Here is a 26,613-nt window from a genome sequence, read left to right on the forward strand (position 1 = left end):
AAGAGATAGGATGCATCAGGAATAATAGCTGGGTTTTGACAGTCTGACAGTCTTCTTGCATTAGAAGATGAAACTTTGTACCCTCTCTGATGGATTGATCTTAAATACAAATTCTTAGCAGTGGGTAATCTGGAAAAAAAGTAACTTAAAGGCATCTTGGTAAGGGATGACATGCCAAGAAAGAGCTAATATTTATTATTATATTTTATACGTGTTATAATTTTCATGGAAAATTATGCATGTGTTAGTATTTTATTTTATTGTCCCATAACTTACATGTCATTTAAAAAAATCAAATTATAAGAATTCAGAATAGATCAGTGTGTTTAGATAAGGTATGTAAGAAAAATAAATACCTCACTTGCAGCACAAAACTGTGTGGCATTCACTTAACACTCACCTATGTTATCCACAGTAATCCACAGCATTTGCAAACAGTAATTTATAGACTGTCAGGGATCACTAGAACAATGAACATCTGCTGAACCACAACTGTGGACTCACCTTTGGTGATTTTAAAGACTCAGTTAGACAAAACTCATAGCTGAGCCCCAATCTAGTCCCAGTAACCATGCAGGCTGGAACAGAAACTGGACTAGATGACCTCCAGAGATGCCTTCCAAAGAGCATGTCTATAATTCTCTGACTTCATGGTAGTGTGTAAGATTACCACATTCCTAAGGAATAGTTTTATGAAAAGAATGTGTCATGGTGATAAAAATCTCACAGTGAAAAGCTGTCCTTTAACTCTGAAAATTGTTTTAGGACAACAGCAATATATTGTAACATCTGACATATTAAACTGACATATTAAAATTGGCCCAAAATAAATGGGAAAGAGGGATATAGAAGGCGGCATCCAGTTGAAAGAAGACCACTTTCTCCAAGTTGGATAATCGACTTTTCCCTTAAACATACAATATCAAGAGACCACATTAAACACTTTCTTCTGACTACATAGTTACCTAAAGCCTTATGAAGTAAGCTTACAACTTTGTAAGCTATTAGGTCTTTTTAAAAATATTTCTTGTAGTTTTGCCCAATTATCAATATTACCATATTTATGGTAAATAGAATTTTGTTTACATTACTTATTTCAAACTTTTTGTGCAATCTCACAATTCATCAAGGGTTTAAAGTCAAGGCAGTCAGCTCCCTAGAAAAACATTATACTGCCAGAAAAGCAAGGGTTGAGCATAACAAATCAGGTTCAAGAGATGAAAGCCAAAAGTCATACTTATACTTACATTCTTATACATATTTCTCTGCATAATCAGTGACTTTTTTTAATTTCAAGCGAGGACATTACCAAAATCTCACACTGGTTTTAGACCGCGTTTATTAGCTAAACGCTGTATTTCAGCTCCTTCAGGGATGCGAAGGGATGCAACTGTTGCGTGGTTCACCTGGTGGCCGGATGCAAGGACGGGCATATCCGTGGCTTCAGGGCGTTTTGCCCGCACATTATTTCTGCCACTTAGTCCGCACAACCGAGGGAACCGCGGGGATCAACGCCATCCCCGCTGCGGCTCCTGGAGACCGGGAAAGGTGGAACCAGACGAGTCTTGGCGGCGTTAGGAGAGGCCGCGAAGTGACGAGGCGCGGCAGGAGCCGCTCTGGTCCTGTCACGGCTGCGGGACAAGCCGCGTCCTGGGCACCGCTGCCGGCCCGCTGCCCCGCCCGGACTCGCGGACACACAGACACACACGAACAGACACACAGACACGCACAGACACAGACAGAGAGACAGAGAGACAGAGAGACAGAGAGACAGACAGACAGACACACACACACACACACACACACACACACACACACACTTACTTGATGTCCTCCCAGACGGCCGGGCCGTAGTTGCGGATGACGAGCAGCTCCAGGGCGTGATTGACGAAGCCGTACTGCGGGCAGGGCGAGGCGGCGGCACGGTCAGGCACCGGGCGGCAGGAGAGCCCCTTCCCGCGCCCCGCAGCATCCCATCCCACCCTTCCCACCACCCCGGTGGGAAGCGATCCCACCATGGGAAACATCACCCCCATCTCCCCCCGAAACAAAGGGCTGGGGCCCGGCTTCGCGCTTCCCAAGCGGATTCAGCCTCTTCCCTCCCACCATGGGCCCAGGCCTGAGTAGGGTGGACGCCCCCAGCAGCCCCCGTGTCCCGGGCCGGGAGTGTGGCCGGGCGGAGCTCACCATGGTGCCGGTGCCGGTGCCAGTGGCGCTGCCGCCGCCGCGAAGCACAGCCTTGGCCCCGCCGCCTCGCCACCGCCCCCAGCCCCGCCGCCCCGAGTGGCACCGCCGGCAGCCAATGGAGAGCGTGGCCGCTGTTCTAGGAGCCAATGACGAGCGCGGCCTCTGCGCTCTCTCCCAATCAAGAGAAGGGGCGGGACTGCGGGAGGCGGTGGGGGCGGCCGCGGGCCGCGGGCCGGCGCCGCCCGGAGCACAGCGGGCAGTGCTGCCCCGCCTATCGCGGCGCCGGGGCGTTATCGAGGCGACCCAGGTGCCTGGCACGTTCCTGGTGTTGGGTGGGTACCCAAGGTGTGCTCGCTCTGGTGTCACTGCTCTTTGCAGTGGTTGCATTCGCAGGAACAGAAACGCTTCCACAGTTGTTTCGTATACCAATGCGACCACTCAACTTTTAGGAAGATAAATGCCTCCTAAAAAGTGAAGAATCCGAGGGGCAAAATGACCGCAGATATTTCTGCCCTGCACGTTCATTTTTCAAAAGATGGTGAAGTTAAAAGCATAATAATGAGTGGTCTCAGTAATGGGGGTTTTCTTGTGTATTATTGAATCCCTGTCAGTAGCCATTGTGAATAAACACGGCATTGTATCAGTAACCTGCTGCAGATGGATTCCTAAAGGGTTCTCTAAGTAAGGTATGATCCTTACAACAGGATTTTTTGAGTAGAGGATTACTGACAATATGCCAAGGACAGATCAGAAATAACATACTGTCATCATATGTTATCCTATACATGGAACAAAAAAAGACAGTGCAGCACTTGAAAAACCCATGTAGTTTAAAGCCCTTTGTACCATCAAAAGACCTGTCCTCAGTGTATGAAATAAAAATTCTAAGGAGACTACTGATTTTTATTTTCTTGGCTTGCTTAAAAAGAATCAAAATATATTAAAGAGATAATTAGTTTATCTAGGACGATTATAGGATGAGTACCTGGTGGGCTACTATTGTAGCAGCTCTTGGGCAGAGACCTTGATACATGAAGGCACTAAGCCACAGACACCAACCAATCCAAATGGATTCTAGATGTAAGTGAAATTACAGAAGTTCAGACCTTAGTAAGATAAAGTAAGTTTAAATTTTGAACTGTTCACATACTTCTTGGAAAAAAAAAATGACCGAGCACAAAAGCTTCTGTATAATCTGTTAAAAATCATAGAAGTAATATGCTTATTTTGTAGGGAGGAAAGGAAATATTTAGATAAATTAACCAAACTACTGGTTAAATATATCTGTGTAGAAAACCAAACAAAAATTGAATAGATGCAAATCTCTAAAAATCTCTTCAATTTCCAAGAAACTGGCAACAGAGATAATGTCATAAATCATGGTGCTGAAACCAAACCAAAGGCTATATTTTCCTATAGCTGAGGAGTGGCCAGCTTTCACCAATTAACTAAGATTTGAGTACATCAGGTCATTATCTACTTTTTCGACTTGGTAGAAAGTATATTTTGGGAAAATAGGAAAATGCCCTACAATACAAAGTTGTAGTTCTCTATTAAGAGTCGGTGTAAAAACTATCCTCATTCTTCACAGGTTTCAAGGGAATCCACTTGCTCTGTCTGTTTATGGGGTGAGCCCTTGTGCTCATAAAATATTAGAGAGATTACATGAAATTCTTTTTGGATATGGTTTTCAGAAAGTAGATTATCCTGTCAATTTTGTGTACCTGAGTGACATTTTTTCAAAAGTGCTACAAAGGTCAAAATTGCCTTAGACAAGTATGAAATTGCCTTTCTTCTTCGGAGTTTGGTAGCTTGCATTTGCAAGCTGTTCTTGTGATTAACTGATTGTAATACAAATGGAAGTTCTAGTCAAGGTGAGATTTGTAAAATGTGAAGTGACAACAGCACGGGAGGAGTTAAAGCAGATAGTGATTGATTTAGTTTTCTAAAACAGGGATGCCCTTTCAAAAGTTTTGAAGATGCTGAATTAAAGAATTCAACGAAGTGATTTGCTGAGAGGGACAAGCTTCCATTCCCGATGCCTGCTGAATCAAGACTATCTGGTAGGTCTTAGGCAAGATTTGGTTTCAACTAAAGGAAAGGCTCCAAGTCAATAAGATAAAATACATGTCAGATTAAGCTGTTAGTACTGAGCTGTGTTTTCAAGGCCCAACCCTGTCAGTACCAGGACTGTTAGGTCACATGCATTATGCACATCACACAACCATTTGGACTGTATCTGATGCACTTCCATAAAGCCTGCAGCTTATTCCACTGTAGCATACAATCATATTCCCATTTGGGGACCCTCATGCACTAGGTACTGCTCAAGACCTACTGCCTAGCTGCTTTTTGGTATTCAGGAGCGAGAGAGTAGCTGTGGCACTAGATACAACTGGGACGTGGATGGGATGGAATGCTGATGAGAAAGGAGCCTTTTAGGCAGTGTTTTTTGTAACAGAATTCCTACCAGACAAATTTGCCTCTTTGTGTTCCCTTGAACATATTTCTCAGGAAGAGCTTCCTGCACTGACCATCAAAAAGGCAAGAATTGCAGTCAGTGATTACAGCTGAAAAACAACTGCTATACATTTTAAGTGGTATTTTATTTTAACATGTTTCTTCCTGATTTGAGATGCTGACTTGATCTGGCAATTCCTGGTGAGATCCATGAAAGCAAAAAGTAATATAGGATCCTTTATGCTGTGTGAAAGGGCAGTTGCTGAGACAATAACTTTGGGAAACCACTAGCTGGCCAAGAACATCTGCATTCAGCTTAATATGGTTTGTGTTAATACACAAGCACTATAAAACAAAGGAAGCATTTTAATAAGTTGCATTTTTTACTCTGGACTTTGCTTTTACAGTTCATTTTGTTACTGTAATCCTGAATAAAAACGCTACCTTATATGGTATTGCTGGATTCCACTTACTGAAGAGGGAGTTACTTTGTTGACATTGGCTTGAATTATGGGTATTTTCTAATTAAATTTCAAATCATAATGGACTGAGACTTGACATTTGGAATTGTCATAATACTACTAACGAGATGCAGAAATACACTCTTAAGATCACTTCAGCAAGATTCATTATTTTTAATGTGCAACTGTACACTGATTTACTAGACCATTACATTTATTTTTCAATACTGGTATTGTCAAGCTAGGAATGAAACAGCCCTCAATATGTCCATGCTGTTCTGTAATGCAGTAGCATGTATATTTGAGAAACTGAGCACTCTGTTGCATCCTCCTGTAAGAGGAATGTAATCTCAGCCATGTGGAGCAAACTAATAATATATCCAAATCTTCCCTAACATCATCTGCAATCAGTGGAAAGACTCCTGTTCATTTTTACATGCTTGTATTCCAAAGCCCCTGGTAACGCCTTTGTCCTTGATATTTCTTTGGCAGGTTTTGTTCGGGCTGAAAAATCAGGAGAGGAAATGTATCTATAACTTAATCTACCTCTTTTCATATCCTTGGGATGTTACTGCATGCATTCTCTCAGTTACTTCCCATTATGTGCTGTGTGTGCAGGATGTGCATGTAAACATGGTGTTTGTTTGCTGTAGTGGCACAAAAATTTGTAACTTTGTACCGCTCAAAAGATGAGAAACAATTTTAGCACAGATCTTCAAAGGATGCCTTATAATGGGACTGCAAAGCAATGTGCTCATTTACATTTATATTAGGAAACCGCTTGTTCGACTTTGCTTTCAGCATCAAAAGTCTGCTGAAGCAGATGAGACACACAACTTTATAAGGTTGTTTACTTTCTTTCAAATTCTTTCACAGTTTATTATTTCTTTGACTGGCTCTCCAGCTTCATGTTCCAGCCTAACTGCATATTTAACATTCAGATCTTTCTGTTTGTGCTCAGGAGAGTATGTATCTTTAAATGGTTGCATCTGGATGTAGCAAAGGTTTCAGAACCATCGATTATTTTCCATCTTTTATTTGTGCCTCAGTACCAGAGTAATGCTGAGTAATATAAGACAGTGACTTTTACTCTCCCTCTGTGCTCTGCAGAAAGGGCTGCCAGTGAACTCATGCAAATGGATTGGGAAGTTAAAAAAAAAAAGCTTATATCTGATTATTTCCTTCCTATGCAGTTGTGAGCAGCGATACCATCAGAGTGGTTCCAGAGGTCTCTAAAGACTGTTGTGGTGCACATCTTGCAGATTTTAGGGGTAGAAAAGAAAGTCCTAGCTCTCATTTCAGAAATAGCCTCAATTAAATTTGGTCCCTGCCAAGCTAGCTTATGATAAACTGGAGCAGGACTTTGAAAGCAACTCAGTACGTTTTACACCATATGGCAAATAGCCACAAAAGTTATTGCTTTTGCAGGAAACGAATCTCCCACTGCTTTTGCAGAACAATGAGCAGGCATTAAAAAAAACGGTAGCAGCTAGAGTAGCCTGGTAGGTTGTAGGATGGGTGGGGTTTGAAAAAGGGTCTCCTAGCCAAGATTCAAGAGCAATTCCCCTTAATTCTGATGGCTTTCAGTTAGAAATACTGATTTTGCCTCCTGTATTGTTTGTTGCAGCTGTTTTTGAAAAGATTGTGAAATAAAATTATGGGAGAAATAAACTGGGTTTGGGAGAGGTCTGAATTCTTCCTTCATAAGATTTCCTAGGAAAAAGTAGATCTGTCCCAGGGGATCAATTATCTGTGCACTTCACTATTTTGTTAGTTTCTGTGAGTTCGTTTGCTTTGGTTTTGCACAGCAGTTCAGTGAGAAAGAAAATATCACCTCCACGCTAATTGTACTTCCTCTGATACCAGCAGTGTGAATTTTTTTTTCAACATCTTCCAGGAATCTTATCAGGTCATGCCTGAATGAAATCAAATTAGTTGAATTCTTTTGCTATAGCTTTCTCTTTAGCTATATCACTGTTAAGATTCAAAGGACCCACTTTTTATTTATTTCAAGGGCCATTTACACCTCTTTGGCAAAGAAATTGCAGTGTAATAAAAATGTATCTTCCATCACAGTGTAAATGTGAATGGGAATCAGCCCCACAGAATCTTCATAAACTAATAAAATAAAATTTCAGATACAAAAAAACTGTTTCTGGACATAATACTACAGTATTTGTATATTTATGTAAATAACATTGCATAGTCTCTGAAGATTTCCACAATATAACACACTATAATACAAGATATCAACTTACAAACAAGTCTTTTATTTTCTTGCAAAATATCCCAGTATTGCATGGGTTAAATTGCCTTCCTTTTGTTTATCTCAACAATTTGCTTATTGGTTTTCTGATTCCTTTAATTTAAGTGAAAAGATTAGTTAAAAAGTGAAGGGAATATTTTAGATCGAAGTGAAAAGATAAGTTAAAATAATTGTCCCTTATTAAATACATATTTATTCAGCAAAAAAACTTAAACAGAAGAACAGCTTCAGTGAAATTGAAATTCTTAAATTATGCTTAAACAGACTTGTGGCTTTTTTGCAGAACTGCTCTGAACACAAGTACATTTTAAAGCACTTTTGAAAATTACTGTCTTAAATACATGCCTAAATCCTATTTACTTCACTGACATTCAGGCACGTTGCTTTCTGTGTACACCTTACCAGAATTCTTCTCTGAAGGTTGACACCACTTAGGAAGGTGTCAGGAACTGCCATGATAAACATCCTATTTAATGACAGATTTATACAGAATTTGGCCTTGAACATGGCCATCGTCTAGTCCAGCAATAGTTCTTTTCTAGGGACAAAAGAAAATTCCCTCCTAAGCATCCCTCCTATTCAGTAGATCTGGAGAAAGAAATCCTTTTTATTTAAAAGCCTGGGTATTTTTAACATTCAATAAATGACAGTGATGGATAGATTCATGCTGACCTCAGTCATTACTGGCTTAATACCATAAGCCTACTGAAGAGTCAGTAGTCAAATATTCCCACATTTTTATATCCAGGGGCACCGACATGGGACTGCTAGTAACCTTTGGGTATTTTTGTCAATTAAATAGAATTTTCTGACCAATATAATGTTGCAAAGATCAAAATTTGCATAGTTCTTGTTTCCTTGAAATACTACTCTCAAAAATGTTACAGATACGTTTGCTTGAATACTTGTGTGTGCAATAGAGAGATATGTTTATATACGATACACAGACTTTCAGGTTCCATTTTTGTGTCACAGAATTATTTCTAAGCATCTTAGATGGATATAGTAGACCTCAAGCAATAGAAGGATTCAATATTTCAAGTTTTGTTCAAATGCCGCTTACAGGAAATCTGAATTGAAATACAGTTTTAAAATGTTCTTAATGCTAGACTCTTATAAGGACTTTTCTCAAGGCTCTGATGCTACATGTTCTGTATGAGTTTCTACCACAAAATAGCAGGATAAAATGGTATATTGAGCTTCAGAATGTACCAGTCAAGATCAGAAAATGAATAAAATGGCACCTTAGTCTAACGTAATTGCTCCCTGTAAATATTCAGAAAGCAAAATCTGATTTAGTGACAAGTAGCTTGAAGAAAGACTTTTATGGCTTGATATGCCAAAGGCCAAGAGTTTAAGAGGTTAGAATAATAACTAATAATATTTGATACTACTGGAAATAGTAGTGTGTGTAAGCTCTGCAATTCTCCAGCCCGCAGTTGGGATCAAACTGTACAGCACAGAGGAATTTCCGGGCAGATGGATCTGCTACTTAGAGATCAGACAGAATCCTAAATGCACAACTCTTAACTAACTCTATTCTGCCAGTACCAGAGGCAGACCCTTTAGAGTTCTTCATTCATTTTCCATCATCCACAACAAAAAAGCTTGTACTGGAGTAATATTAATCTTTGTATATATGTTCATATGTTTTAAAGCATTTCTGCTCACTTGAAGATTCTCCTGGCAAGTTTAAAGTGAGCATATGATAGGCCATTCCATAACATGTCATACCCCACATTGCACCCTTGAATAAGGATCATAGCTTTAAGCTGGTGTGCTTCTGTTCCATTTTATACAGTCTAACTGGAATTTCCTTTCTAAGCAAACATTCCAAATCGTGTTTTATTACACTTCTGTTAAAACATTTCAAATTTAAATGACAACAAGAAGAAAACATTTATTGCTGTAATATGTAATAACAAGTGGATATTTTTATTTTTAAGTATTTTAAAAACCCTAAGAACTAAAATAGTTTGATGATTACAGACTTTAGTATGTGATTATACAGTGTTTTAATCTATATTAATTTTATACACAAAATAAAGTTCATGAAACAGTAAGCGGCAACTCTACTATGCATGTTTATTAGCTACAATTAGCAGCCTGATCCAGAAAATGCTGAGCACCCTCTTAATTTGACTCCAGTCAGTGTGAGAAGATGATCAGCAGCTTCTAGGATGGGGCCCAAATGATGCACTGGGAGGAGTATGTGATAGCAATGACACTATTTTAATGGACATTTTCTTATGGAATCTCTAAGAAAATACATTTTAATAGTCATTGATAAGCACCAGCTCACAACACTGCATGTGGCTGCATCACTTGCACATTACATTTCCTGACAAACTGCATATACAATACATCTAGAATTCTCAGTGCAGAGAGAACTGAGTTATTACGTAGCACTAACAAATTACCACAGGGAAAATACAGTTTATAGTAGCATTTCCAACTGTGAAGCTGCAACATTACTTTAGTGACTATGTTCCTTATGCAAAGGAAAAATAAAAAGTAGTCAGTGACATACTTCCTGAAATTTTAATACTGGCTTTCAGGTGTTAACAATCTAAAGTGCTTGCATGTTTCATACAGTTTTAAAAATTTTCAATTTATACAAAAAAAATTCCAAATATTTATAAATTTATTCTTTACATTTCTGAATGTACAATTTAGTCTATTCCTGTTTCCTCACCCAAAAAATTGGCATTGCCGTCTCCCAAATCTCTCTTTTGAAACCAAGTCTGTGAGTTTGTTCCTTGAATATAAGCATCCAGAAAATAGCAAATTCCAGGGATATCACTGGGAAAATTTGGTGGAAGCTCTTCTCTTGAGCGGGGTGTGAACACAAATCCTGGATATTCCTTTAACAACCTAGAACAAAAATGAATCATCTTGATTAAAAATGAATCAGTCACTATTAAGTGCAGACATTAAATAATTCTTTATGTATGGCAGGGCAGAATCCAAATTAATCTTTATACGTTATTTACTGAAAATATAAAAAGATACTGTTTATTTGGTAACCTATAAACTTGTGCATCAGTGCAAGTAGAAGTATCACCTCTTTTTTTGTCTTGTCACTGTTTTGCATGTAGGAAGTATGTTTGTTGTAAATATTTTCAAAGATGGTTTAGTGCTGAAAGCTAGCTCACATCTGCACATCAAAGGCACCATAATTAATGTTTCAAAGAATGAAATACTGTAAAACTTATTAATTAAACTATTCAGATCCTTCTACCAATTCTAATATTTTTACTTTTTCACAGGTTGAGACAGAGATTGCTAATCTGTAGGATAAATATTGATAACTGGTATCTAAGCTTTTAAACAATTCCTGCAATACACTGGAGTTGTTCAAGATGCCATAATGTTATCAATATGTGTTTAGAATTGGTGAATGAATGAATCAAAAGAAAAAAACACCAAATAAAAAGAACATCTTCATCACTCAGGAAAAAAAAGAAACACAACAATAATAACAACAGTTTACCTGTTAATCAAATTGCCTACTTTCTAGGCACTCAGAGATTTATATTTTTTTCAACAGTATACTAATTTCAAATATTCTCTGGAGATGAATACACAGGCATGCAGAAACCTACTTATGCCACCAGTTATAGACAAGTCTTGTGTGGACAAAGTGTCTAATGGTTTTAAAAAAAGACCGTAGTCAGTATTATTTAAAATGATTTTACATACAGGGATGGAAAAACAGTCACTGTGGGCCAGCACTGTTCTTCTGACATACATAAGCACTGGCAATGCTAATGCTATCTCTGTGTTTTTAGAGCACATAATCAAAAAGGTAATACCTGTGCTACTTTTTCTAAATCACCTATACAAGACAATCCAAAGCTTGGCACCCTGTGTGTCACACAGCACATGCTGCAGGGGATGTCAGGATCCTGTGCCAAATTCTCTGTCTGACGTTGGACACAGAATCTTGCCACAAGGCATTATCAGATACATGGCAGTGAGTACAAGCTGTGTAGAAACAACATACAGCCCAGGCTACACTGAGGGTAGCTGAGCTTCCTTAAAATGTAGAAAATAATTTATAACATTTCTGGTTACTTTACCCAGCCAGCCATATCACTTTGTGTTAGCACATTCACTCTCTACAGTACATTCTTATAAAACTTTTGGCGACTCTGGAAGAAACAATAATCTCTGTCAGAGCAGTGGCATAAAATTCAGATCTGGATGGGGAGTTCAGATGTCGACTGTTGTTACCATCACATTCAAAACAGTTTCCTATTGTCTTGCCTGGCATCTATAAGACATTATTACTTGGCCATGAACATGTTGCAAGGTGATTTTGAAATACAATTAAACAGATAATACAAAGAGAGTGTTAGGTTTAAAGGACAAGGGAAAGATGCTGTATTTCCCATGGGAGAGTCTGCTAGCTGTCTGCATAACCACAGAGTTCACATTACTAAAAATATCTGAGTGGATAAATGGTACAGCCTTAAGTTCCATACTAAAAGTGTTAAACTGAATTGGTGATCAAGACCTGTGTAAACTAAACACCGGCGTGGTTGACTCATTGCAACCTAATAATTCATCTTTCTTAACCAAAAGAGAATGACAATGTGTAGAGTGATGTTTAACAGTTCTTCAGTGAGGTTGTTACTTTCAAGGGCATCTGCAGCCAGTTTGGCATCCAGTTCACAGCGAAAGCTCAAAAAAGAGCAAACTATATGAGAGAAGAAGGAAAAAAAAAGCAACACATATACAGCTGCGGGGTAAAAAGCAAAATTGGTCCAGACAGTCCATTTATTTAAAATGTATGATCTGAAAAGTAAGTATCAGCTGTTCTGTTTCACATTTTTTCTTGCTACTGCTGGTTGAATTCTGCCTACTAATAACTGTGGTGCATTCGTGAGCAGTCAGATAAAAAGAGAAAAAGGAAAATAAATAGCAGTACTTCAGGGAAATGAAAAAGAAGATAATGGACTACTACAGAAACTAGGTGGACATTTTACATATATCAAGCACTGTACCTGTAAGTTGTTGGGCTGACATTTATTTTTCTAGGTATACTGCAAGATTCAAACTTATTGGCAAGGGTTACATTATTTCCAAAAAGGCAGTAACGAGGCATCTTTACCCCAACAACTCCAGCAAAGACAGATCCAGAATGAAGGCCAATACGCATCTTTAAGTAAAAGACAGAAAACAGCATTATTAGGTGAAACAGGATGGGTAAGATCAGTTTTATAAATTCTTCCTCTATTAAAAAAGCAATATAATGAGCTACTAATATACATTGATTTAGCACAGTCTCCTTAAAATATCTGTATTCTGGTCATCACTGCTCATGGAGAGGGAACTAGCTGAAGTTTATCTTGCATTGCATTTTTAGTAAATAATCCTTCCATATCAAAATATGACTGTGAACTGCTGGTCTCTGTGGCAGTAAATTGATCTAGAAGCATCAGCAGGATGGCACTTGGATACTTTCTGGGAGGAATTACATGACACAATGTAAGACTGCTGACAGTTCATGAAGAGTACTTGCTTTGCTGTTCAGGTCAGAAGACAAGTCTTAGGGAATTGCAAAGACAGTATATCCTGCAGTTCCAACTGAACTCTGTTGACAAGGTCACACATAGACTAAATCCCAGTCCCAGATTACTGAATTTTCATAATTCAGTTAAAGAATCATTTAGGTTAGAAAAGACCTCAAACATCATAAAGTCCAACCAATAACTGAGCACTGCCAAGTCCACTAAACCATGTCTCTAAGGACCACATCTACATATCCTTTAAATGTGTAGATGGTGACTCCAAGGATGGTGACTCCACCACTTCCCTGGGCAGTCTGTTCCAATGCAACCCTTTTCAATAAGAATGTTTTCCTAATATCCAATTTCAAAACCTTCTCTGGCAACACTTGAGGCCAATTTCTGTTGTTCTGTTACCTGGGAGAAGAGACTGACCCCCAACTCATTCCAGCCTCCTTTTGGGTAGTTGTGGAGAGCAATAAGGTCACCCCTGAGCCTCCTTTTCTCCAGGCTAAACACTCCCAGCTTCTTCAGCTGCTCCTCATAAGACTTGTACTCCAGAACTTTAACCAGCTCCTTACCCTTCTCTGGACACACTCCAGGACCTCAAAGTCTTTCCTGTAGTGAGAGACCCTAAACTGAACACAGGATTCAAGGTGCAGCCTAACCAGTGCTGAGTATGGGGCGACAATCACTGCCCTGGTCCTGCTGGCCACACTATTGCTGATATAGGCCAGGATGCCATTGGCCTTCTTGGCCACGAGGGCACACTGCTGGCTCATGTTCAGCTGCCTGTCAATCCAGCGATCAACACTCCCACCCAACTTGGTGTTGCCTGTGAAGTGACTAAAGGATGCACTCGATCTCTTCATCCAGGTCACTGATAAAGATATTAAATAGAGCTGGGCCCAAAACAGTCCTGGGGAACCAACAGCAGTTGCAATATTTTGATATCTCTTTTTTTTAACTCATACTCAGATTTTTGACTTTTACTTAGCTGGTGCTGCTTTCTATGAGGTTTTTTGGTGGGTTTTTTTGGAGGTGTGTTCTTTTTCTCATGTGCATTATACATATGTAGACATGTTTTCTTCAGAATAGCATTCTGACACAATAATGGCATGATGCCAACAAGCTTGCATGTCTACTATGTGTGCTACTCTTTTCATATCAAAAGAATATCATATCATTATGAAGAAGTTGCAATTTCTAATTTTGAGTGTTAAAGCAGAAAAACCTGCAACAAAAGCAAAATCCACCCACAGAGCAAAGATGGCTGAATTCCTCACTGAAAGGAAGCCATAAATATAACTACCATTGAATCTAACAGTTGCTTTGACAGCATTAACACCATTATCTTATGGTAGTTGTTCAGTATCTGACTGTAAAACAAGAACTGTAATGGAATCATTTAAGATATCTGGATTACTACAATCAGAACATGTCTTTTTCCTATTCATAGATGCTACGTCTTTAAAGACATAGACGTCTAATTTTGAGACAGGATTAGTAATTTCTTTAGAAAACAGAATATTCCATGCCACTGACAAATTTATTGCTACTGAGACAAAAACTGTAGCATGTCAGATTGTAGATACTGGCTTCACTGCATTAAAGTCTTTTGGGTTGATTTTCAGATCTCTATTTCACCTGTACCTCACCACAAAACTCATTCACAGAATTAAAAAAGTCATTTGATTCCTCACATTGTCTGAGTTGATGCAATGATGTGAAATTTCCTTGAGTCAAAACTCCAAAAAGCAACTAAACAAACAAAAATGCCCACTTTAACCATATAAAATACAATAAAATATATGACCTTGATAGGCTCTCCATGGGGAGACACCACCTCATCTGACAGTTCCATCATCTTCAGGGCCATCAGTGCTATTTGAACAGCATGTGTTTCACTTTCTTTGTGTAAGCCTCCAGCAACACAGTAGGCATCTCCAATAGTCTCAACCTGAAAGAGGCATATTTGTACCTTACTGTTAGACTGTGTGATACATATAAAAGAATAGTCTGACTTCAGTAAGAATTGTAGCTACATATTGACCAAGTTTTATTTTTCATGCAAACTTATCCTGGACAAATCCTTCAGTATCATGCAAAAGGAAAAAACTGCACAACTTATATTTATTGCTGGGCATAATTCTAAATTATTTTTTCTTGTTCATCTACTGTCAGGCACCCATAGCTATATTAAACACCTATTTATTCCAGATTCACAGCACTGTCATTGAAATTAAATTTTAAAATTAAAGTTTTGATGGGTTTCTCTCTTGGCTGCATGAACAGCTGTTTATATTGATTTTTTGTTGGTTTTTTTTGTGATTTATCTGTCATTTAAAAATGGTTTATGGCAAAATGATTATTGGACCTCTATTATCCTCTGTCCTACTTAGTCTTAATTTCCTTTCCTGCCCCAGAATCCCACAGAAAAGCAATGAATTGTGTACCTTGTAGACATCTAGCTCTCCACATTGGTAATCAAAGCGAGTATAAAGCTCATTAAGCATGGTGATAACCTGCATAGGTGAGCATTGGGAACAGATGGCGGTGAATCCAACTATATCAGAAAAAAGCATTGTGACATTATTAAATTTCTTGGCTTGTACAACTTGTCCCTGCCACAGCTGCTGAGCAACCTCTCCAGGAAAAATTGAAAACAGAAGATCTACAGTCTTCTTCTTCTCTTCTTCAAGTGCTTGATGGGCCTGCTCAAGGGTTGCTTTTAGCTTTCCTAACCTCTTCTTCAGTCCATCCTGGGCTCTGGCCTGCTCTCCTATCAGAACAACATCTCTCAATGCATTGTGAATGGGAATATCTGAGAGGTACAATCCACGTCCTGTAAAATCTTCTAGTCTATCCACACAAGGAGATCCCAAGAATAGAATGGCACTGGATTCAAAAATATAGATCATTTGGCCTTTAAGATCCATTACCTGAAAGTTAAAGAAACAAGAATTCATGCAAAACATGCATGGCAATGGTCTAGAAACAAGAAGTTATAGAGGAAATACATTTTGCTGAAATGTAAGAAAATCAAGCCTGGTCCATAGTCCTTACATTTGCGTGCAGTTGCTTAAGAGACAACATGGGGTGCTGAATCATAGAGCCATCAAATAAGTTCACTTTTATTGAGTCTTCTGGTACAAAAGTTAGACCCCAACTTAAGGATAAACACCTAATTATGTTTGAGTATCACTATCAGTTTTAGCTTAGGAGAAAAAGAAAAATGAAAATAATGAAATGTTGTGCGTTTTCATCTTTTCATAAAATGTTACTGATAAGAGTGGCCTATGAATTTCTACTAATAACTCTAGTTCGTGCACTTCCCTCTGTAAGATAAAGGGAGAAAATCTGCTTCAGTTTTATCATAGGATATTCAGTACTCAGTACAATTTAAAATTAAAGTCAGAAATGGAAGAAATGTCCTATTTTAATGACTTAAAAAAGAAATATATTTTGTATGAAGTGGTTTTATGTTCTTTCTGCAATCAGTTGTGTAATATGCAAGGTGCTGCAGAGCTTAGCTTAACACTGCTTTGAAAGACCACTATTCTAATAAGATATTCTAATTCTAATTCCTTGCTAATAGTCATTTGCATATGCAATTACATGCAAAAGCCAAGCTAAGTCTACTACCCCTTGAAATTTTCTAGTGCAGAAATGGATCTGAGATGAAGTAGCTACATTTTTTCAAAGTAGCTACATTAATAAATGAGTGAAACTTTTTTCTATTCTTCCCTTAAATTCATGGAATGTTGAGTCTGAACTGGTAATTCATCCTGGACTGCCTCAAGTGTAAATATACTGGAATTCAGCTGGGACCAGGAATGAATAAAAACAGTCACTGAATACTCAATGTTTTTTACTGTCCCAGGTCACTTGTCACAGACCCAGCTTCAGCAAAGACAGTAAGTAATCCCATCAGCTGAAACTAAGGGGAACCTTTGGTGGTTGCATCTGATGAAAACATCAGAATATAAAAGATATCAAAATGCCAAAGATACCAAAGGCTGAATGATCAAAGGAAACATCTACTTCTTTCCCCCAGATCTTAGAGCTGTTGTTTCCAAATGATTCAGGGGCACTTTGTTAAAGGTTTCCCTGACACTCTCTTTGTATTGAAGATGTCCTTATTCTCAGAAGCACGGCATGTCACTGGTTTTATCTCAATATTTCAAATTATTTCAAAAAAATCAAGTTAGCATTCAGATTTTACATGGTAAAAGTCCTAAAGCAGAGTTTTGACCGAAATTGGCTTCAGAATCTGAATAACATTTGAGTACCCTAAATAAATTATTATTATGCAGTTATATTAGATATTTGGAGGTAATGCAAAATGCAAAATGCACCCTGTTTTTTGGATATTTTAACTCCATCTGAAGAAAACAAATTCCTCACAGAAGTAATAGCAGTAAAGAGCTCTTACCATGGATGGTTTCATATCAGTATTGTCCCATCTTCTAACTCGTACAGTAAACTGCATATTTAGCATTGTCATTATTCCACTAAAAGTGCAGCTTACTTTGGGGGTAAGAATTTCAAAATATTCTTCAAAATTGGGCTTAGCTTGAAATTCTCTCCTGGTCAAAAGTCTTCTTATCCCATTTCCAATTTGAAGAACTGACATATCCTTGTCAAACATAAAATGAAATGGGAAGGTCTTACAGAACACAGAGGCAGGAATCACAAGTGAAGACTGTGGTTTACAGGGAGATAAGGAAGGCTTTGCACTTTTGACTTGTATAGAGTACAGCAAATAAGGCTGATTAGCAAATTCAGTGCAGTCATTATGGAAACAAGGAGGCATGAGCATCACCTCCACCTCAGTTTCATACAAAATATGAGCTGCTGCTTTAATGATACCAGACAGAATAAGACTTGTGATTTTCTTAGGAAAGAAATAATACACATTTAAGAAGTCCTGATCTTTCTCCAGGCATAATATGGAGGCATCTTCAAGTCTGTCCTTTTTCCCTGCTTCTTGGCTGTGGCCACTCTGCTTCAGCAGGGTAGTGAAACTGTTCAAAAAGTCCTTAAGGGTCCCTCCAATAACCCCTAATATGTGTTCATCCTCTTCATAGCATATTTTAAATAGCTCTTCACCGAGAGATTCCCGTAGAGACTCCACGGGAACACCTGCATGGAACCACATTTTAGTCAAAATGCATTCATCATTCTGAATCAAAGGCTAACCTCCACATTTTTTTATCCTAGGCCAAAACAAATTAGCAATATCCTTCCCTGATCCATCATTGACACCTGAGGGCATTCTTATTTAGGAGTCCTGGAAACAGGGCCTGGAAACAGGGAGGCAACTGGTTGTAGTTTAAAAACATCCAGGATCAGATGTTCTTTGAAGAGATGTAAACAAAATGAATACACACTTTGGCACAAGATTTAACTCAACTCCCTTAGATTCATATAAAGCAGTAAAATAAGAATTTTAAAAATTAACACAAGAATAAAATAGGATATGCAGATATAAGTACTATGCCTGATACATTAAATGACTCTAGGAATATTCCAGAGCGCTAAGGCCAATTGGCACAGAATGGCTCACATCTTTGCTAGTAAATTGGTTTTAACAGGATAACTGGATGCAAAGTGACTGTTGGGAATGTTCCAATTCCCCAGATGTTAGTGGGAATCATTTGGAAAAGTGTTGTCTGTCACAGACCAACTGTGTATGGAAGACCATATTTCAGTTCCTGGAAATGTTAATTTACTATTACAGATGTAGCCAGAGTTATGTATCTTCAGAAGATGAAAAGGATCAAACAGTTTTTCATTAGTATAAAACTGTAACTTATTACTAATGTATAATTCCTTCCAGATGTTGGATCTTAGGGGTGGATGATTCTATGACAGCTCAGACTCAAGAAACTTGTCTTTTTAGCCCAAATTTTGATATTAGAGTTTCACAGACATCACAGAGATCACAGATGCTGCCTCTGTTTTGGCAGCATCACCACAACCCTTACATGGAAGAAATTATTTCTTAGTAACAAGACTAATTTATAGAGAATATATTCTTTTATATATAGGGCATATATAATCTATTTCTCTACTATTAAACAAGTTTACATTACCTGCTGCATTAGCATGATCACTGATAATTTTTTCAAAATCTTCACTATCCCCAGTTATTCTGTAAAGATCATAAAAATACAAATAAAATCCCTAAAAATGTAAGATAAGCATAGTAAAAATAGTAAGTACAGAAGTTACCTACCTTGTGTTTAATGTGTACAGACCAAGTTTTGCTGATCAAATAGGAAGTTTTTAATTAATTAAAAATGGTGTCCTGGTAGGATCTTAGATTATCCTTTGCATTTCTGGTGAATTAAAGTTTTGGTGGTCTGAGCTCAAATTATGGATTGAGGCCACATTCTCTTGCCTGTCATTGCAACAGTCCTGTTTTTTATTTGGTTTGTGTTTTTTTCTTGAAGCTATAACTATATTTCATAATGTGTTGTGTAATACAATTGGAATTTATATTCAAGCATTTTTTGGAATTACGTTGCATTAAATTAAAAAGAGGTGAGAAGGTATTTCTGCTTTGAGAGGAAATGCCAATAACAACTATGAATTTCAAAATTATTTTTTCACTGATAGTAATCCAGATTTTTGACACAAAACTGCAGACCTCTGAGTTCTCTGAGGACAATAAACATCAACCTGTTTGTTGAATGTCTGACTCAAAATTATTAGAAGGACATGTAGCATAGATTAACCTCCATATAACAATAAATTCCTGATACAAGCTTTCGGAATTTCTTCACTTGAAATAAAATAGATATGCAAAAGCAATACAGACATTTAGATTTGTTTTACATTTCTACTATTACTTCATTAAGAATATCATAGTAATTTTTTGTTTTAAGCCAATACTCCAGGAAGAAACATGTAATTAGAGATAGGGCAAACATTCACAGCAATAAGCCAGTCAGCAATTCCAATGCACATCTGACCAGCTGTCTTTGGTATGTAAAGTGCTTTAAAAATATCAAGTATAATTTAAAAAAAGATACATTGAAATTATCTATTCTTATCATGGTGAGCAACAGTGTAGTTTCCAACTTCAATTTTTTTCTTCACTTGGAAAAGAGATTTAACTCGAGGGGCTTATTTTTTCACATGCATTCAATAAATTGAATATTCAGTGTATCGTGAGATGCTAATAAATTCTCACTCCCTACGAGGCTCAAATGATTAATACTGGATTAGTACTAAGGAGTGCTTAAAATCAAACTGAGTTCCTCAGAAACAGAAACCAGAAGCCAAGTGAGCTTAGGAAAACATATGTCAGTATCTGGAGCATATGATTGTTCACTGTATCAGAAGCCAAATTCTTTTCTATAATACTAATTGTTAGTATTTAAAACTCTTTCCTTGGGATCTTAAAAACACTGAGCTAGACCCATACACAACCATATCTATCTTTCCATCTATGCCTAAACAGTCTCCGAATTCCTCCAAAACACTCGCTCATTTTAAACAAAGTCCTTGCCCGTTTCCCTGTACAAATGGCTAAACTTGCCCATTAAGTCAACTTTGTGAGTGATATAAATATTTGTGAATATTTTAAAATAAAATAAATCATTACTAACTTACATTACATGAAATGTTACACAACAATTTGACAAGATAATTGAAAACAGTTTCCAGAAGTCCTGATTCCCAGTCACCACGTCAGTCCCTATGAACTGTTTGAAAAATGTTTTTGCAGTGAAGTTAGTAACAAGCTCATCACAAGCTCATCACACATACATACCTGGTGTCTTTTATTCTGTGTTTTGCAAGTGTTCTCTGAAGTGCAAGATTTAGCCTTTCAAACTGGGGAAAGAAATATGTATATTGATTGAAATGTCATTGCTGAAAATTTAATCATAAGAATAACATTTTTATACAGAGAAGAATTACTTCGCTGTCCTTGGGATGAACATCTTTTTTTAAGATGGTATTGCTATTAGAAACAGCATGTCATTTCTGTGTTTGGGGTTTCCTTTATGTTGATGTCTTCAGCTCCAGTATCTCTACAATTAAGCCCCTAAGCTCATGGGCACCAGTGGTTGTGTATTTAAATACAGTGGTGTTCTTTACCTCCAGGTTCTCAGGGGGCAATAAAGACAGTGCTGCTAAGAAATAACTATAACTAACACAACTTTCTAATATTACACATCCCCCCAAAAAACACCACAGTACCATGGATTCAAAATGTAGAAAACAAGCAAAAACCATCTATGGAAAACTGAGATTAGGAAGATGCTTAGGTCTTGACCCCAAATCAGCATGAGAACAGACTACTATACTTGGACAAAGTTCCAATGAATATGACTTGATCATAATATCTTTAACTTTGCCAAGCTTTTGTCAGAGATGATGAACTAGCCTATCATGATTATATAATAGGCAGCTGCATATATTTATACCACTCTTTAAAGAGAAAAAATATCAGTTACTTCCTTAAAAATCCCACTAACTATATACTAGAAAAGCAAAACAGCTATCATGACACCACAGAAATGGTGCTTTGACAGTTTATTCATTCTTGGATTAAAAGTATTCTCCTTTATAAATTTAAAGATCGGTTCACAGGTTGAAAGGGATGGACTTTGTCTGTGTAAATGCAGCAGAGGTAAAAACAGATTTATCAAAAATTGATTATCTAGAGGTTTAGTGAATGGGTAATAGATACTAAGAGCTGCAAAACCAGATCTGCAAACAGACTTAAGAAAACTCCAGCACTTTAAATAAGGTACACTGAATGTCCATAACGGAATTGTAATTAAATGAGTGTACAGAATTGTCCATTTGCCATTTGTAGTCCCAATATATATCAGTCAGTTCCTTCAACCTTCCACAGAATTTGAGGCAAGGCCAAGTGTTAAATGTTATGGAGCTGCATTTTTCATGTTCTTTTTACAGAGACAAACCATAGTATTCATCTCCACTCAAGCAAGCCTGCACTGTACCTGTTTTCATTTAAGTTGAGCAGAGACATAAGAATATCTTCGTGGTAAACATAAATGATAATGTTTTTAAAAATAGTATGACAGGAGGTTAGCATCATAGCAGATGGAAACAGCTATTTTAATTTTTTTGTGATAATGACTAATGCACTTAGCAGTATGGATTCAGTTAGGTGAATTGATGACATGACCCCATAATTTACATAATTAGGTAACAAGATAGAGTTTCTATAACTGTATCTCTATGTAAAAAAAATGCTACAGATATAGACAGATTTAAAAGGAACAATTAAAAAGATTAGTGGAAGATTGCAAATATAAGGCAAAAATATAGAGAAATACAGTGGAAGGAATGGTGTGCACAAAAGAGATTGTGGCAAATTATATCCAAAAGGAATGGAAGTAGATGAAATGAAGATTTAGACTATGAAGAACTACATAAAAACACAAGCTTTGAAATGAAAACAACTTTCTAAAGGCTTACAGATAAAGGCGGGCATAGAATGCTTTTTTAACATTTATAATTAAATGCTATTAAAGTTTTATTATTATGCAGTATCTATTTACCTCAGGAAAGATTAGTTTGCAGATGCTTTCAGTTAGTGTGTGCAAGTACACTCTACTTCGGCTCGTTTTCCTTTGTGGAAGGTTTGCTTGACCATCTTTTTCATGGACTTCTTTGCAGATGGGCAGTGCTGCTCTAGAACTGTTTTCTGTGCAGTCCTTGTCATGTTCCTCAGTAATGTGACCTTGAGTCAGTAAGGAGAAAGGACATTCCCCTGTGATCTTCAAGTCTTTCAGTTTTGTACAGAACATACTGTACGAAGTCTCTCTCTTGAGATTAAGAGTACTTGGCTTTGTGCTTAAATAGTTCTCTTTTGTTTACTAGCAAGACCAGAAGATGCCAGAACAGTAAGTTGATAAGGCAACCACTGTGGAAGGTTATTGGTAGCTATAAATCATCACAGGAAAAAATGTGTGCCCCTACAAAACAAAAAAAAAAAGAAAAAAATTAAAAACATTTATTTTCTCTTCTAAATTCCCATGACATGCCAGTTTTATCATAAGTACATTAAAATAATGGCTTTTTGAGGACCTTGTTCAGGAAAGCACTTAATCTCATGTGCCCTTTCAAGCATGTAACCCCTACTGACTTCAATGCTTCAGGTAACTAGAGTTGCATGCACAGTTAAGTTCTTGGATGAATGGGGACTGGAGTGATTATGGCAGAGGACTTGTTTTATCTGATATATTTTTGGTCACACGGATGAGGTTTCTGAAACAGCAGAATTCTAATGAGAAAACCTTTTAAATTTTTCATAAACAGCTATTAAAAACTACCTGATACAGTGCAATGAAACTCATTTGTTATGGATGCTTAAATCTCATTTACTTGATGCTTGTAATCCTTTTTGGAATAGAGACACATATGACTAAAGTTAGTATGTGCACTTCAACAGTAAACCATCCAAAGCCAAAGGTTAGCATCTTATGTAAAAATAACTGACTGGTGACAACTAACATCATGGGAATTTGACCACATAACTGAAGTTGCTCGGAAACATCAAAGGATTTTTATGTTCTTTAAGGTGATGACTTTTGAACACCATATTTAAAAAAAAGGCTGCACTTTTCATTTTTATAAGGGTTCCCTGTTTATTACAGGGCCAAAGCCCAGCTAGAACTTAATCTGACTACTGCTGTAAAAGACAATAAAAATATTTTTACAAATATATCAGCAACAATAGGAGGGCTAAGGAGAATCTCTATCCTTTATTGGCTGCAGGAGGAAACATAGTGACAAAGGATGAGAAAAAGGCTGAGGTACTTAGTGCTTTCTTTCCTTCAGTTTTTAATAGCAAGAGCAGTTGTCCTCAGGGTACCAAGGCCCTGTGGTGGAAGACAGAGACAGAGAGCAGAATGATGCCCCCATAATCCAGGACAAAATGATCAGTGATCTGCTACATGACTTGGACACACACAAGTCCATGGGGCCTGATGGGATGCACCCAAGGGTACTAAGAGAACTGGCAGAAGAGCTCACCAAGCCATTTTCCATCATTTACCAGCAGCCAGGCTAACTTTACTAGGCTAACTGGGGAGGTCCCAGTTGATGGGACATTAGCTAAGGTAATGTCCATCCACAAGAAGAGTTAGAAGGAGGATGCAGCCTGTCAGCCTGACCTCAGTGCAAGGGAAGGTCATGGAGAAGGTCATCCTGAGTACCATCACACAGCAACATGCAGGACAACCAGGGGAGCAGGCCAGCGTGGGTTTATGAAAGGCAAAACCTGCCTGAAAAACCTGATCTCATTCTATGACAAGGTGACCCACTTGATGGATTAGGGAAAGAATGAAGTCTACCCTACTCAAATAAAGACTTTGACACCACTTCCCACAACATTCTCCTGGAGAAACTGGCTGCTTATGGCTTGGACAAGCACACTCTTTCCCAGGCAAAAAAACTGGTTAGATGTCTGGGCCCAGAGTGGTGGTGAATGGAGTTAAATCCAGTTGGCAGGTCAGTAGTGACGTTCCCCAGGGCTCAGGATTGAGGACAGTCCTGTTTTATGTCTTTATCGATGTCCTGGATGAGGGGATTGAGTGCACCCTCAGTCAGTTTGTAGGCAGCATCAAGTTGGGCAGGAGTGTTGATCTGCTGGAGGACTGGAAGGCTCTGCAGGGGGATTTGGACAGGATGGATCTATGTGATGAGGGCAGTGGTATGAGGTTCAACAAGGTCAAGTGCTGGGTCCTGCCCTTTGGTCAAAACAACCCCATGCAGTGCTACAGGCTGGGGGCAGAGTAGCTGGAAAATTGCACAGTGGAAAAAGACCTGGGGGTGCTGGTTGACAGCAGCCGAACATGAGCCAGCAGTGTGCCCAGGTGGCCATGAAGGCCAATGGATCCTGGCCTGTATCAGCAGTAGTGTGACCAGCCAGACCAGGGCAGTGATTGTTCCCCTGCACTCAGCTCAAGTCCTGTGTCCAATTTTGGGCCCTTTAGTTCAAGAAAGACATTGAGGTGTGTCCAGAGAAGGACAATGGAGATGGTGAAGGGTCTGGAGCACAAGTCGTATGAGGGGCAGCTTGAAGAAGCTGGGAGTGTTTAGCCTGGAGAAAAGGAGACTCAGGGGTGACCTTACTGCTCTCTACAATGACCTGAAAGGAAGTATAGTGAGGTGAGGGTTACCAAGTGACAGGACAAGAAGAACTGGCCTCAAGTTTTGCCAAGAGAGGTTCAGACGGGATATTAAGAAACATTTGTTCATGGAAAGAGCATTCAGAATTGGAATAGGCTGCCCAGGGAAATGGCAGAATCATCATCCTTGGAGGTATTTAAAAGATGCGTAGATGTGGTGCTAAGAGGCATGGTTTAATGGTAAAGACAGGAGTGCTGGGTTAATGGTTAGACTCAATGATCTTAAAGGTCTTTCCAACCTAAACAATTCTATGATTTATTTCAGTTAGAGAATCTGAAAAAGGCTCTTTCATTCATTTTCTATTGACTGTATCTTATTGAATCAGATCCTTTCATCCTCATATGATACTACTTTATAAAGATAATCCTCAAGAGCTTTTGGTGACTCTGGAAGCAGCTAAGTATTACATTTTTCTCTCTGCAGATATAGGACAACAACTATGTCTTTCAAAGGCGCTATAGCTTTAATAAGCATGTGCACCAAACCACTTGTTTCTGCCCCTGAGACACCCAAAGGGCTTTTAGGGTCACACAGCAACTGTATCGGGGTTAAAAATAACTAATTCCCTGATACAGGTTATCAGCAGAACAGCTGGAATGAATGGCACAGCAGAGGAGTGCTGCAGACCCAGCACAAGTGGCGTGGATAAAAGGAGAAACAGGCAGAAACTACTTTCATTGGATCTGCTGCTGCAAAAAATATTTGGCAGAAAAGGCCCCTTTAAAGTATGCTGTAATACTAATGTTGTCAGGCCAGCTTCTAGGGGACATCTATCAAAATTAAAGTATTATTTTAAGAATTAATAAACACAATGCTAAGAACAAGAGACTGAAGAATGTTTATATAACATTCTATATTTCTGATTTCAGTTTTTACTAAGAAACTCATTTGTTTCTGCTGCATGGACATCAGTAATGCTTCATTTTTTATTGCTGAATACTACTATGTAGCAAAAAAGGCAGTGAAAAATTCAAAGCAAGAACCAGACTCCAAATACATAACTATCCATAATACTTTATTCTGTAAGCATTGTTTTATATATATATATGAATATTTTTATTCAGAAGGCACTATATACCTCTATTACTATATACACATATTACTATACTACGAAAGAAAAGCAAAAAAGAACCATCTTTTCTGTAGTTGGACTGATCTGTGTACTGAAATAAACATAAATATATACATGCATCATTGTCAAAGGCTAAAAAACTTATGGCTTTGATGGATCTAACTTACATGTTTTGCTGGATTTGGGCTGTAAATTTCCAGAGAAATCTTGAATTTAAAAAATTAACTGCTAAACCATTTTAAGTCTTTGATAACAGAGATCCCAGTTCAAAACCATTATCAATTTAATAGTATAACAATTTTCAAGCAGTGATCAATTCAAAACTCTTCCTGATCTCTGCAACAACGAAATCCCCTAAATCACATCTTTAAATAAACAAAGTGGAAAACCTAATTCCATGACACTTCAGAGGATTCAAATACTAAAAAAACTCCATGCATAGTCTAGGTCTTTCTTTATTAAAACATCAAG

General features: G+C 38.0%; 2 protein-coding genes and 1 long non-coding RNA gene across 3 annotated transcripts in view; 1 reads left to right on the forward strand and 2 right to left on the reverse strand.

Moving 5' to 3' along the window:
* The window catches only part of GUCY1B1 (guanylate cyclase 1 soluble subunit beta 1), a 42,690-nt gene extending 40,428 nt beyond the window's left edge, over window positions 1-2,262 (reverse strand). The window contains exons 1-2 of the mRNA XM_032687030.1: window positions 2,188-2,262; window positions 1,825-1,898 (exon numbers count right to left, since the gene is read on the reverse strand). Coding sequence (XP_032542921.1) covers window positions 1,825-1,898; window positions 2,188-2,190 — 77 coding nt within the window. The 5' untranslated portion in view covers window positions 2,191-2,262. The remainder of the gene's footprint in view (window positions 1-1,824; window positions 1,899-2,187) is intronic.
* Window positions 2,263-4,147: 1,885 nt separating this feature from the next.
* Window positions 4,148-7,138, forward strand: LOC116786089. Its single transcript, XR_004356818.1, has 3 exons — window positions 4,148-4,250; window positions 5,601-5,634; window positions 6,013-7,138. It is a non-coding gene; the product is annotated as an uncharacterized LOC116786089 (long non-coding RNA).
* A 2,053-nt stretch (window positions 7,139-9,191) lies between these two features.
* The window catches only part of GUCY1A1 (guanylate cyclase 1 soluble subunit alpha 1), a 34,823-nt gene continuing 17,401 nt past the window's right edge, over window positions 9,192-26,613 (reverse strand). Inside the window, exons 2-9 of the mRNA XM_032686386.1 lie at window positions 22,436-22,852; window positions 20,671-20,732; window positions 18,986-19,044; window positions 17,323-18,032; window positions 15,344-15,829; window positions 14,704-14,847; window positions 12,384-12,538; window positions 9,192-10,248 (exon numbers count right to left, since the gene is read on the reverse strand). Coding sequence (XP_032542277.1) covers window positions 10,047-10,248; window positions 12,384-12,538; window positions 14,704-14,847; window positions 15,344-15,829; window positions 17,323-18,032; window positions 18,986-19,044; window positions 20,671-20,732; window positions 22,436-22,684 — 2,067 coding nt within the window. The 5' untranslated portion in view covers window positions 22,685-22,852 and the 3' untranslated portion in view covers window positions 9,192-10,046. The remainder of the gene's footprint in view (window positions 10,249-12,383; window positions 12,539-14,703; window positions 14,848-15,343; window positions 15,830-17,322; window positions 18,033-18,985; window positions 19,045-20,670; window positions 20,733-22,435; window positions 22,853-26,613) is intronic.

This window comes from Chiroxiphia lanceolata, chromosome 4 (assembly GCF_009829145.1).
Source record: "Chiroxiphia lanceolata isolate bChiLan1 chromosome 4, bChiLan1.pri, whole genome shotgun sequence".
In the NCBI taxonomy this organism is placed as follows: domain Eukaryota; kingdom Metazoa; phylum Chordata; class Aves; order Passeriformes; family Pipridae; genus Chiroxiphia; species Chiroxiphia lanceolata.